The sequence below is a fragment of the Triticum dicoccoides genome, chromosome 2A (genome assembly GCF_002162155.2).
Source record: "Triticum dicoccoides isolate Atlit2015 ecotype Zavitan chromosome 2A, WEW_v2.0, whole genome shotgun sequence".
NCBI lineage: Eukaryota > Viridiplantae > Streptophyta > Magnoliopsida > Poales > Poaceae > Triticum > Triticum dicoccoides.
In genome coordinates, this window is record NC_041382.1 from 213,149,976 (window position 1) to 213,163,687 (window position 13,712).

The 13,712-nt window shown below is 47.6% G+C and overlaps 1 protein-coding gene across 1 annotated transcript; it reads left to right on the forward strand.

Annotated features, from left to right (window-relative positions):
* Positions 1-1,275: 1,275 nt before the first annotated feature.
* On the forward strand, positions 1,276-2,635 carry LOC119359295 (aspartic proteinase nepenthesin-1-like). The gene has a single exon (XM_037625561.1). It carries the CDS (start codon positions 1,291-1,293, stop codon positions 2,596-2,598), a length of 1,308 nt encoding a protein of 435 aa, XP_037481458.1. The 5' UTR covers positions 1,276-1,290; the 3' UTR covers positions 2,599-2,635.
* The last annotated feature ends 11,077 nt before the right edge of the window (positions 2,636-13,712 follow it).

Consider the following 13,712-nt stretch of genomic DNA (forward strand, 5'->3'; position numbering starts at 1 on the left):
AAAAGCTTTACCAGCAAGACCATTTGAAGAATTCAAGAATAATCTTAATTTAGGTTAGTTGAGATTAAGAGAGGGTGTTAGAATATACGTGTTGTAATCTCAACCTCCTTCTCTCTCTTGTATTCATCTCAAACTCCTCTTATATCATCTTGTACGCCAAGCCAAGGGCTGCGGCCACATATCAATATAAACACCACGCGGCTTCCTCAATGAAGTAGGAACGTTTGATATCTTTCACCACTGACAATCTACGGGCACACCTCGGGCACCGGACCCAAAAAATGCCGACCAGAACCCATCTCCAAGCGATCCTTAGGACATGACGACACCTACTCTTACCCGGAAACGCACATGCAATGGCAAAGCATAACACACTACACAAAGGGCCCCACAAGCATCAGCGATCCACAGGTCATAGATCCCCAGAGCCGTCGTGGCGGTGAAACACGGGATTACGCGATCGGACAGAGGAGGAGGGCGCCGGACATGCAGCGTGGCGCAATGCGGCTGTATCGAATGGCGCGGAGCGCGCCCGAGGAGGTGCGTACTCCTGAAAAAGTCTGAGGATCCTGAAAAAGTTTAAGTGACATGTGTTGTTTCTGGTTGGTTCGATGGATAACGGGTCACGTTTGGGTTGGGTGTGCACATTAATATGGTTTAGGATATATAACTAGGTTGACAACCGAAATATTTGAGTACCTTTCATCAGCAAAGAAACGGTCGTTTGACGTTTGCACATATCACCAATTTTTCCTTATCATTTTATCTCTGGTTGACGATGACGCATTGCAACAGGAGTTTGCAGGCGCGCGCTCCCTCAACGCGGTTCTCTCACTTAATTAGTATCCGATTGATTCAGTCAATTCATGCATCTTACGTGCTTTCGGACCATGACGGCTTTGACGAGCGAGCGCAATTATCCGGCGACCACGAGTCTCAGCCAATTTAGGAGGCAAGTTTGAATTCTTATTCCCTCGCACGCCGAACAAATAGCTCACCTAATCCCTCAAACTTTGGCCTGCACCTGCACGTAATCGTATGCATCACTCTCTTGGCGTGATGATGTGACAATAATCACAGGATAAACCTTTTGCAGTTATTTCCCGGCAACACACCAAAAAGACCAGCGCAGCATGCTGTGCTTGACCAAGTACGTACTACGAACAAGTGTCGCCGGCTCATCGCATGCACATCACAGGATCTCTCGTATATAATCCTGAAACCATTTCACTACATATTCCATTCTTGTTTACTGCGTCGATCGTCTAGCTCGAGACATCGTGTGCGCACATGGCGTCGCTCGCTGTGCTCCTCCTGATCCTTTCTGCAGCTCGGGCCTCCAATGCCGCCGCCGTCCGCGTCGGGCTGACGCGCGTCCACTCCAACCCCGATGTCTCCGCCACCGAGTTCGTGCGTGGCGCCCTGCGCCGGGACATGCATCGGCACGCCCGGTTCGCCCGGGAGCTCGCGTCGTCGGGCGGCCGCACCGTCGCCGCGCCAACCCGGAAGGACCTGCCGAACGGCGGGGAGTACATCATGACGCTGTCCATCGGCACGCCGCCGCTGTCCTACCCTGCCATCGCCGACACGGGCAGCGACCTCATCTGGACGCAGTGCGCGCCCTGCGGCAGCCAGTGCTTCAAGCAGGCCGGGCAGCTGTACAACCCGTCGAGCTCCACCACGTTCGGCGTGCTCCCCTGCGACAGCTCGGTGAGCATGTGCGCCGCGCTGGCCGGGCCGAGCCCGCCGCCTGGCTGCTCCTGCATGTACAACCAGACGTACGGCACGGGGTGGACGGCGGGCATCCAGAGCGTGGAGACGTTCACGTTCGGTTCGACGCCCGCGGACCAGACCCGCGTCCCCGGCATCGCCTTCGGCTGCAGCAACGCCAGCAGCGACGACTGGAACGGCTCAGCCGGCCTCGTCGGGCTGGGCAGGGGAAGCATGTCGCTCGTCTCGCAGCTCGGCGCCGGCATGTTCTCCTACTGCCTCACGCCATTCCAGGACGCCAACAGCACCAGCACGCTCCTCCTCGGGCCGTCGGCGGCGCTCAACGCCACCGGGGTCCGTACGACGCCGTTTGTGGCCAGCCCATCGAAGGCGCCCATGAGCACGTACTACTACCTGAACCTGACGGGCATATCGATCGGCACGACGGCGCTGGCCATCCATCCCAACGCGTTCGCCCTGCGGGCCGACGGCACCGGCGGGCTCATCATCGACTCCGGCACGACGATCACGTCGCTTGTCGACGCGGCATACCAGCAGGTCCGCGCCGCGATTGAGTCCCTAGTGACGCTGCCGGTGGCCGACGGGTCGGACTCCACGGGGCTGGACCTGTGCTTCGCGCTGACGTCCGAGACGTCGACGCCGCCGACCATGCCGAGCATGACGTTGCACTTCGACGGCGCGGACATGGTGCTGCCGGTGGACAACTACATGATCTTGGGGTCCGGGGTGTGGTGCCTGGCAATGCGGAACCAGACCGTTGGCGCGATGAGCACGCTCGGCAACTACCAGCAGCAGAACGTTCACCTACTCTACGACATCCACAAGGAGACGCTGTCGTTCGCTCCCGCCAAATGCAGCACGCTCTGAAGACAAATGTACAAATACGTGTGTACATGCATGTCTGACTTCGTAGGTGTTTTTCATAGTTTTGTATAGTTTCGATTCTTTATTCATTCTTTTTTTCGGTTGAGTTCAGAAAGTAAACTGTATGCTTAAGATTTATTAAATTTAGAACCTTCAGCGTATCCTCCGACCTAGCCAGATATTAATCCCACTCACCTTTATGCCTCTTACAAAACAGAACTCGCCAAAATGGTTTTGCTAATTCAAAATCGACTAAGATTCTTAAAATCTCATCAACTGATACTAATCTCAGTCAGTAGTCAATGGGGACTTTAGAAAGTTTCAGTAAACATAGAAAAAGCTGGTTTTCTCAACCATTTTAGCTATATGCAAGTCACATGATTTTCAAATTTGGGTAAATCTATTCTCTGACGGTTGATTCCTTTGTCAAGATTTGTGTTGTTTTGTTTTCTTGTGTTGTTTCACAGCTTTTTAAGCTGATTTTGACTTGCTCGGGTGAGTGAAATTTTCCTTAGAATTCATTTTGACATGCCCCTGTTTTGATAAGTCTATTTTCCTTAGGCTGAATTTTTTATTTTGCATTTCTATTTGGCTTGAAGCTTGTTACTCATTGCATGTTTTTTTATTTGTAGGTGTTTCTGCTTTTGCTTTTTGTTATATTATTTAGTCGAGTTTTCTTTCTTTACATTGGTATTTTTGCCATGCACATTTTTGGCATCACTTTAGCTACCAGTGGCCTAAAAAGTTATTTTCGGACAGTCAATTTTTTCCGTTGATTTCTGTTATGAGATGTTTGCTCTTTTTGCTGTTCTGTTCTGTGATGTGTTTTGGGCTGAGTTTTTTTAATGACCACATATTTGGGTTAGTTAATTCCTGTGCGACCAAACCCTCCCTCTCCCCCTTTGCTCTTTTCGGTTTCAGCTTTTTTTTTGTTTTACTTTATTAGTCGGTTTTTTTCCTTTTGTGCGTATTTTTTGGATGTTGGATGAGTGTAAATGTATACACACATATACTATAAAACATTAAAATATATGCAAAAATTGTACTATTATATTATTATTCTTTGGATACTTTGTTGTGGCATGCCCTACCGCAAATATGACTAGTACACTAGGAGGTCATGGTGAGTACGTCGGTCAATGATAAGGGGTTGCACGCGACTTCGGCAGTCGTCGACAAAGGGGTGCAAACAGATAATATTATGGATGAGGCGGCTACAATGCATGTGGATGAGGCAGATGTCGGAAAGAAAGTTTATAGAAACGAGGATGAACAAATTATGAAGGAGATGACACATCTTAGCAAAGGAAAAGATGAAACCTTGCGTATTCTATGTGGTTTAGGATTTATGCCAATTATACAAAAAGAAAGAGTGCATGTTAAATGTGAGAGCGTTGCTAGTTTAAAGGAGTCCATGCACGTGTATGCACGCACAAAAGTAGGAAAGAGTAGTTTGTTTCCTGACCAACGTGCAAAAGAATATCATGGATGTCTTTGGAGAAATAATGGGACGTGAAAACCATGGAGGAAAAATAGGAAGAGGAGCAGTATTCATGTACAAGGGCAGTGGGGAGCAAAGGGTCCCAGATCTACGACATGGCAGCGGAAGGAAGTGACAGAGGGAAGGGAAAGGAAGTTGAGGATGTAGACGATCTACTAGCGAGACTTGACTTGCATGAAGATGATGGAGATGACTTCGTGTGGGAAGATGATCCGGAGGTCCCAAAGATCCAAGCAAAGTGGCTAGCTATTGCTAGGGTTCATACTACTAAGGGGTTTAGTCCGTCGGCCCTTTACGTGGATATGAGGTCTGCGTGGAATCCGGCAAAAGGTGTGCGTTGGAGGATGATTGAGAATAATTTGTTTACAGTACAGTTTGGATGCCTCGGAGATTGGAACATGGCGATGATTAATGGACCGTGGCTTTTCAGGAATCAGGCGGTGATCTTGAAGGAGTACGATGGATTTACGAATCCCAAATCAATCAGTCTGGACAGGGTTGTAGTATGGGCAAGAATCTTGAAATTGTCGGACAACTATCTTCATGACGCTGTGATAAAAGGAATGTGCAGAAAGATAGGAGAAATCCTGGAGGTGCAGATACAATTACCGGCGGGTTATGTCGGCAAGTTTGTAAGGATAAAGGCAAACCTTAATGTGCATAAGAGGCTGGAGCGTTTTGTCTCAATTACCAAGGGGGCAAGAAAGATTGGTATCAAGTCCATTATGAGAAGATGCCGATCTTCTGCAACTACTGTGGATTGATCGGGCATTGGCATGAGGAATGTGGGACGGGTGAACATGACGTGTCCAAGTTTGAGTGGGGAGACTTTATGATGGCTGATGAATGGAAGCAACATAGATCTAGCCGCGGTGCCGGAGCAGGAAGATGTCGAGGCCGAGGGAGAGCTCCTTTCGGCAGAGGGTTTGCAGGTAAAGATGGAAATGATCCTGAGTGGTCGCGCTCAAATGGAGCAAACACGAGTTATGATGGCCATACTAGCTGGAGATGGAATGCATCATATGGGGTTTAGGGGGAACCTACAGATAAGATATCCGTGCAGCAGGACACTGCTTCATTAGGCCTGGAAGTGGATATGGTTGAGAAGGAGCACAGTGTAAGGAAGAGGTTGGCAGCTGATTCTGTGTCAGGAGGGATGCCAAGCCCCCAACGATCTATGGTTGTGGTAGACCCAAAATCTAAGGTTTCCAACATGGTTGAGATGTTTGATGGCAGCAATGAGAAGGGGCCATCCTCTACACCCCAGAAAAATGCAAACAGAAAGAAACATAAAGGGGAGGATGATGGAGTAAATGGAAGTGAAAACTCGGATAATGATAATGCAAGATCGGCGGCACTCTTCGTGAGTGACCGCCGGGCGCAATGAATATTTTAAGCCTGAACTGTCAGGGCTGCGGGCGGTCCGAGACAGTTCATGAAATCTGCAACTTGGTACAGTTGCATCGCCCCGGTTTGGTTTTTTCTCTCGGAGACCAAATTGTCTGCTACGAGAGCGTAGGAGATGAGATTCCGATTGGGTTTCAGGCATGGTTTTGGTGTCAGTAGTGAGGGATTGAGCGGAGGCCTGGTATTATTTTGGAATAGCGATTCAGTGGTCTCCCTAAAATCCTATAGTAGGACACACATCGATGTTTTTGTTCAGAACGATGCCACGGGAAGTAGGGAGTGGCGATTCACAGGATTCTATGGGGATCCGATGAGATCAAGGAGGAAAAGGAGCTGGGAACTGTTAACGTTCCTTAGAAATGAGTATGATCAACCATGGTTGTGTGCCGGAGACTTCAACGAGGTGCTGGATGAAAATGAACAGTTTGGAGGTGTACAAAGGGAAGAATGAAAAATGGAGGGGTTTCGTGATGCAGTTAATTATTGTCGCTTTACTGACCTGGGCTTTTCAGGCCTTCCATACACTTGGGACAATAGACAAGATGGCAACAGGAACATCAAAGTCAGGTTGGATCGGGGTTTGGGAGATGATCAATTCATGGAGTTGTTTGATAATTCTTCGATCACCCATGTAGAGACCACGGAGTTGGACCACTGTGCGTTGATAATTTCTATTACCAAATCAGACTGGGCACAAGCTGAAGGAGGAAATAGGCCGTTCAGGTTTGAGAATGCGTGGACCAGACATGTAAATTATATCCAAACAGTGGAAGATGACTGGGTACCGACGAGTGGTAGCCTGCAAGAAGTCTCAGATGCATTGGGAGGAGTGAGAGATAGGCTGAGAAGCTGGAGCAGAGAAGAATTTGGCTTCGTGAAAAAACAACTAAAATCTATGCGCCAAAGGCTAGAATACCTGAGAGAAAATTCACTGTGGCAAGGTCCGACTACAGAGGAAAGAAGGTTAGTTAGGAGAATTTCTGAATTGCTATCAAGAGAAGAGGCGATGGAGAAACAACGCTCGAGAGTGACCTGGCTTGCTGAGGGCGACCGAAATACAGGTTTTTTCCATGCACAGACAAGAGAGCGGGCACGAGTTAATAAAATCAAGTCACTTCAGTTAAATGATGGCAGAACAATTACGGCCCAGGCAGAGTTGGAGGGTGCAGCAAGTGAGTTTTATCAATCCCTCTTTACGGCCCAGTTAGATACTCATCTGGAGGAGATCACTGCATATGTTGAAGAAAAGGTGAGTGATGCGATGAATGAGAGACTGTGCACACCCATAACTGACACTGAAGTGGAGCGAGCTTTGTTTATGATGCATCTGAACAAGTCACCGGGTCCTGATGGTTTCACGGTTGGGTTCTATATAAAACATTGGCATATTTTGAAGAACTCGGTCTGTAATGCTATTCGACAGTTTTTTGAAATGGGGGTTATGCCCGAGGTGGTTAACAGCATTGTACTGGTCCTTATTCCAAAGGTTAAAAACCCGCAGAACTTAACTCAGTTTCGCCCTATTTCGTTATGTAATGTGCTATACAAGTTAGTTTCCAAGGTTCTAGCGCTCCGGCTCCGTCCAATCTTAGATGAAATAATATCCGAGGAACAGAGCGCTTTTATGCCTGGGAGGCTCATCTCGGATAATGTTCTAACGGCCTACGAGTGCATACATTATTTGATGAGGAAAAAGGGTAAGACTGGAGATTGTGCAGTCAAGCTAGATATGGCGAAAGCATATGACAGGGTAGAGTGGAGCTACTTGAGGGCTATAATGCATAAATTGGGTTTTGCACAAATGTGGATTGACAGGATAATGGCCTGTGTGGAATCAGTGTCCTTCTCAGTTCGGGTGAATGGGAAATTCTCTCAGATTTTCAAACCTACAAGGGGCTTTCGCCAAGGGGATCCCATTTCACCCTATTTATTCTTACTTTGCTCTGAAGGACTAACAAGCCTACTTAAATCTGTTGGTACAGGGCACTTGAGAAGAGGCATAAGGGTGGGTATCCACGCCCCATGGATTACTCACCTACTATTTGCAGATGATTGCCTCATCTTCACACAGGCATCACATGCAGGAGCAAGAAGAATTCATGATATTTTTGAGATATATAGACGAGGGTCGGGCCAACTTGTTAACCGAACAAAATCTGCAATTTTTTCAGTACAAACTGTGATGATGATATGAAGGCAAGGATGCATGAAGGATCTGGTATTGCTACTGAAGCATTAATGGAAAAATACCTTGGATTACCTACTGCTCTTGGTAGGTCCATGGATGAACAATTTGAAGGAATTGTCTCATCACTTAAAAAGCTGTGTAAAGGATGGACTCCACAATTGCTTAATACTGCTGGTCGAGAGGTACTTGTTAAATCTGTTGGTCAAGCGGTCCCGACTTTCTCGATGAGTTGTTTCCATTTATCAAAGAACATGTGCAAGAAGATAACTAGCATATTAGCTCGGTACTGGTGGGGAGGAGATGAAAAGAAGTGGAAAATGCATTGGAAGAAGTGGATTGACATAGCCATCCCGAAGAGCGAAGGAGGCATGGGATTTAGAGACATTCAGATTTTTAACCAAGCTATGCTCGCTAAGCAGGGGTGCAGGCTTCTCACAAACCCTGATTCACTTTGTGCAAGGTTACTAAAAGGCAAATATTTTCATGGTTGTGATTTTATGGAAGCTAGAAATAAAAGAAATGCTTCACATACTTGGCGGGCCACCTTGCATGGTCGAGAAGCATTAAAGAAAGGGCTGATCAAAAGAGTGGGCGACGGCAACACTATTAGGATCTGGGAGGACCCTTGGGTGCCTGAGAGCCATGATAAATGCCCATTGGTTAAACTCCCAACTACAACTGTGACCCTGGTGGAAGAACTGGTTAATCAAGATAATGGTGGCTGGGATATGCAGAAGTTAGAAGCTAATTTTGTAGAACCAGATGTATCGATGATAGCCAGGATCCCAATGGGCAGAGCAGAGGAAGATTTCTGGTCATGGTTTCTGTACAGATTTGGAAACTTCTTAGTACGATCCTGCTATAAATTGATGATTGAACGGCGACGAGATGTGGAAGCAGCATCAAGTGCAAGCGGACCGGACAAGCTACTCTGGAAGAAATTATGGAGCCTCCAAGTTCCACCGAACATTAGAAACTTCTGGTGGCGAGTGATCAAGGGTTTTGTCCCTTCACGAGCTGTCTTACGTTCTAGGCATATTGAACATATTGGTTTCTGTCAGGCATGTGGGCAAGAAGAGAGTATTAGGCACGCCCTCTTTAAGTGCACATGGGCTAAGCTATTCTGGCTAGAAATAAAGAACAATATGTCCATCAAAGTACCAGAGCTACACCGTGAAACCTGGGCTATGGATTTGGTGGAAGGAATCAAAGTACAGAAAACTGAAGCATGTGTTATTCTTTGCGGTGCATGGGCCGTATGGACGGAGAGAAATGCACGTACGCACGGAGAGAGCTCAAGATCACTGATGCAGTCGGTGAAATGGGCTACTGATGTTGCTTATGAACTAACAGAGACTGGAAAGCAGCAGTTGACAGTAATTCCAAAAGAGAAACACAAATGGAAGCCACCAGACCAGTCTTACCTGAAAATAAACGTTGACGCAGCATTTGATGTTGATACACATCAAAGAGGCACTGGATTATGCGTCCGGGACCATGAAGGAAAACTAGTACGAGCTCAGGCAATATGCTATGAGCATGGTCTCTCTGCTATGGCAATGGAATCATTTGCAATTCGAGATGGTACCCAGCTTGCTTTGGACCTTGGGTACAGAAAGGTGATAGTTGAAATTGATGCCCAGAGTTTGGTGAAGTTGTGGAATTCTCCAGATATTGATCGTTCGGAGATTGTGACCACAATGAAAGAAATTCAAGAGCTTTGCCGGAGTTTTGAGGAGTTTCGCTTAAAATTTATTCCGAGAGAGGCGAATGAATTAGCACATCTTTGCGCTAAATTCTGTAATTCCTCTATGAGACGATGTCTTTGGATAAATTATGTTCTAGCCTTCCTCACGGCTTGTGTGATGAAGGAATGTACTCCCGCTACTTAAATCAATGAAGCTCTTGATTCAAAAAAAAGTCAACCAACTATGTACGTTTGGAAAAGGAAAATAAAAATAGAAGATCAGAACGTACACGCCAAGGAGATCAGCTGCGGTGTAACAAATCACGCAACAGAGGTTAACTTAATTACGTAATATGGCCTGCATGCCTCTTTTTTGGCCGACCAATAAGAGTCGGTTTGTATCCTAGGCTATATATATTATATACTATTGAGACTTTTAGGGATTAGACTATTTTCTAGAGTTTAGACAACGTCGTGTATCGACTATGAAGCGGCCTTCTGGGCGTTCGTCTTGTTTATCTTTGTGAAATTTTCGGTTATTAAGGGCACGTTCTGAAGCGCTTCGTCTCCGCGCTTCTCCGGAAGCGGGCGGGAAGCTGGCCGAATGCCGCAGCTTTGAGAAGCCTGCTCCGCGGAGCAATTCTGGCCGTAGTGCAATTTTCAGGAGCTACTCGAGCCTAGCTTCGCGAAAACCAGAAGCAGAAGTTGCACTTTATTACATCTCAATGCCCTTCTGAAGTGGCATGCATAATGATTCGATATGAGAGGAGCGAACCAGCGTCCTCGCCCTGTGGGGTCCTCTTCTTTCTGGCCCACGTTGACGGATGGGAAGCTGCCGCTGCTGCCGAACGCATATAGCTTCCCGTGAGAAGCTGGCTGGCCAAGAAGCTGGCCACTTGGGAAGCGAGGCAGCTTCTGAATGGGCCCTAAGAAGATTACACTTTGCCGAGAGGATTCTCGTGATTGAGGATTTGCTAGCTATTGGCTTGAGGTCCGTCGGCGACGACGGATTACGTGTCGGTTACTTCTACTCCGACGGGAGGTGCCTTGTCAACCGAGGTATTGCTTGTCAGTTGTTGTTACCATAGCTTCAGGTTGCGTGTATCGCTCGCGTAATTGGGAGCTTTCGTCGGTGGAATTTGCTCGAGGTTGTTGCATCGTGAAAGATCGGGCCAAATCAGCGGCGCGTTCGAGGTCGTGCCCTCATCATACTTTAAAAGTGGAATTTCAGCGAAATCGTGTGCAAGTTTTTTTATATAATTTTCTTTGTTCTTAGAAGGTAATATCAATGCCACTAATTCATTGTTTCTTACAAAACTTTATTGTTTTCATTGTTCTTGGAGGTGTGAATCCTGACGTAGCCATGTAGCCCAGTTGCTGTGTGGTGACTATCAGTGTCGTATATCTATTTGTTCTAGCGGCCTACGGCTCGGAGACTGGGAGATGTGGGGCGACGAGCCCCGCGCTTGTTATTGTTGAGGTCGCTGCGGGTGGTACCTGGCCCGTCGAGCCCGTGGTTGTGCCCACTATTTCAGTCATTATTACTTCTTGCGATACTGCCTGCGGGCCTTAGTCTGGGAGGCCTCCCTAGAGTTCGGCTGGATGTCCCCAGTTCCTTCGGATGACTCCAAGAGCAAGTCTGTGGCTTCTAGAATAGTAGCAGCCCCGCGTGTTCGTCATCATCGATGAGGGATATCAACTCATAGTTGCTGCTCTCGTTGTGTGAGATCAAAACGACGTCAACCTGGTCGGTGCTGTCGTCAAAGGTGAAGCCGTCGATGACGCAGTCTTCCGGCATGTGGGTGATGAGGAAGTTGCCGCAGATCATCGCGACGAGTTGTGAGGTTGGGGCAGGCTGGTGGAGACTTATGAGGTCGGCGCTGAAAGATTGTGGATGTCGCCTAGAGGGGAGATGAATAGGCGCTTTAAAATAATTACGGTTTAAGCTTGAACAAATGCGGAATAAACCTAGCGGTTAATTTGTCAAGCACCAAACCTACAACAACTAGGCCCACCTATGTGCACCAACAACTTATGCTAAGCAATATAAACTACTAGGTGATATCAAGATATATGACAAGAAACAATATGGCTATCACAAAGTAAAGTGCATAAGTAAAGGCCTCGGGTAAGAGATAACCGAGGCACGCGGAGACGACGATGTATTCCGAAGTTCACACCCTTGCGGATGCTAATCTCCGTTTGGAGCAGTGTGAAGGCACAATGCTCCCCAAGAAGCCACTAGGGCCACTGTAATCTCCTCACGCCCTCGCACAATGCAAGATGCCGTGATTCCACTAAGGGACTGTCACACCCATGATGCGGCTATATATCCCACGTGTCGGAGCATGCCTTAGAGGCATAACCGCATAGTAGGCATGTCGCAAGAGGGGTAATCTTTACACATCCCATGTACTGAATAAGAAAGGGATAAAGAGTTGGCTTACAATCGCCACTTCACACAATACATAAATATAGCATTACATCATCCAGATACAATCAAGGTCCGACTACGGAACCAAATAAAGAAAGACAACCCCTATTGCTAGGTCTCAATTGCCCCGACTAGGCTCCACTACTGATCAACTGGAAACGAAACAACACAACAAATACGGTCTTCATCGAGCTCCTCCTTGAGCTAGGTTGCGTCACCTGCACAATTATCATCGGCACCTGCAACTGTTTGAAGTAATCTGTGAGTCACGGGGACTCAGCAATCTCACACCCGCGAGATCAAGACTATTTAAGCTTATGGGTAGGAAAAAGGTAGTGAGGTGGAGCTGCAGCAAGCACTAGCATATATGGTGGCTAACTTACGCAAATGAGAGCGAGAAGAGAAGCAAAGCATGGTCGTGAACTAGAAGTGATCAAGAAGTGATCCTGAAACTACTTACGCACAAACATAACTCCAAAACCGTGTTCACTTCCCGAACTCCGCCGGAAAGAGACCATCACGGCTACACATGCGGTTGATGCATTTTAATTAAGTTAAGTGTCAAGTTCTCTACAACCGGACATTAACAAATTCCCATCTGCCCATAACCGCGAGCACGGCTTTCGAAAGTTCAAAACCCTGCAGGGGTGTCCCAACTTAGCCCATCACAAGCTCTCACGGTCAACGAAGGATATTCCTTCTCCCAAGAAGACCCGATCAGACTCGGAATCCCGGTTACAAGACATCTCGACAATGGTAAAACAAGACCAGCAAGACCACCCGTTGTGCCGACAAATCCCGATAGGAGCTGCACATACCTTATTCCTAGGGCACACCGGATAAGCTAAGCGTACAGGAGCCGACGTAACCCAAGTTGCCAAGGGATGGCCCTGCACGGTTGTGACGCCCCCGTTTCAATCGTACACTAATCATACACACAAACGTGTACGATCAAGATCAGGGACTCGCGGGAAGATATCATAACACAACTCTACAAATAAAATAAGTCATACAAGCATCATATTACAAGCCAGGGGCCTCGAGGGCTCGAATACAAGAGCTCGATCATAGACGAGTCAGCGGAAGCAACAATATCTGAGTACAGACATAAGTTAAACAAGTTTGCCTTAAGAAGGCTAGCACAAACTGGGATACAGATTGAAAGAGGCGCAGGCCTCCTGCGCACCTCCCGAGTAGTAGTAGTCGTCATCAACAGTGGCATCTGGTTCACGGACTCCATCGTCTGGTCGCAGCAATCGGGTATAGAAAGGGGGGAAAGAGGGAGCAAAGCAACCTTGAGTACTCATTCAAAGTACTCGCAAGCAAGGAGCTACACTACATATGTATGCATTGGTATCAAATGGAATAAGGGTATCATATGTGGACTGAACTGCAGAATGCCGGAATAAGAGGGGGATAGCTAGTCCTATCGAAGACTACACTTCTGGCCACCTCCATCTTGCAGCATGTAGAAGCGAACAGAAGGTAAGTTCACCAAGTAGCATCGTGTAGCATAATCCTAACCGATGATCCTCCCCACGTCGCCACGTGAGAGAGCGATCACCAGTTGTATCCGGCACTTGGAAGGGTGTGTTTTATTAAGTATCCGGTTCTAGTTGTCATAAGGTCAAGGTACAACTCCTAGTCGTCCTGTTACCGAAGATCACGGCTATTCGAATAGATTAACTTCCCTGCAGGGGTGCACCACATTTCCCAACACGCTCGATCCCCTTTGTCCGGACACACTTTCCTGGGTCATGCCCGGCCTCGGAAGATCAACACGTCGCAGCCCTACCTAGGCACAACAGAGAGGTTAGCACACCGGTCTAAATCCTATGGCGCAGGGGTCTGGGCCCATCGCGCATTGCACACCTGCATGTTGCGAGGGCGGCCGGAAGCA

Bases quoted from the DNA above. Each gene is read 5' to 3' on its own strand.
- LOC119359295 (XM_037625561.1), top strand. From the start codon at position 1,291: ATGGCGTCGCTCGCTGTGCTCCTCCTGATCCTTTCTGCAGCTCGGGCC.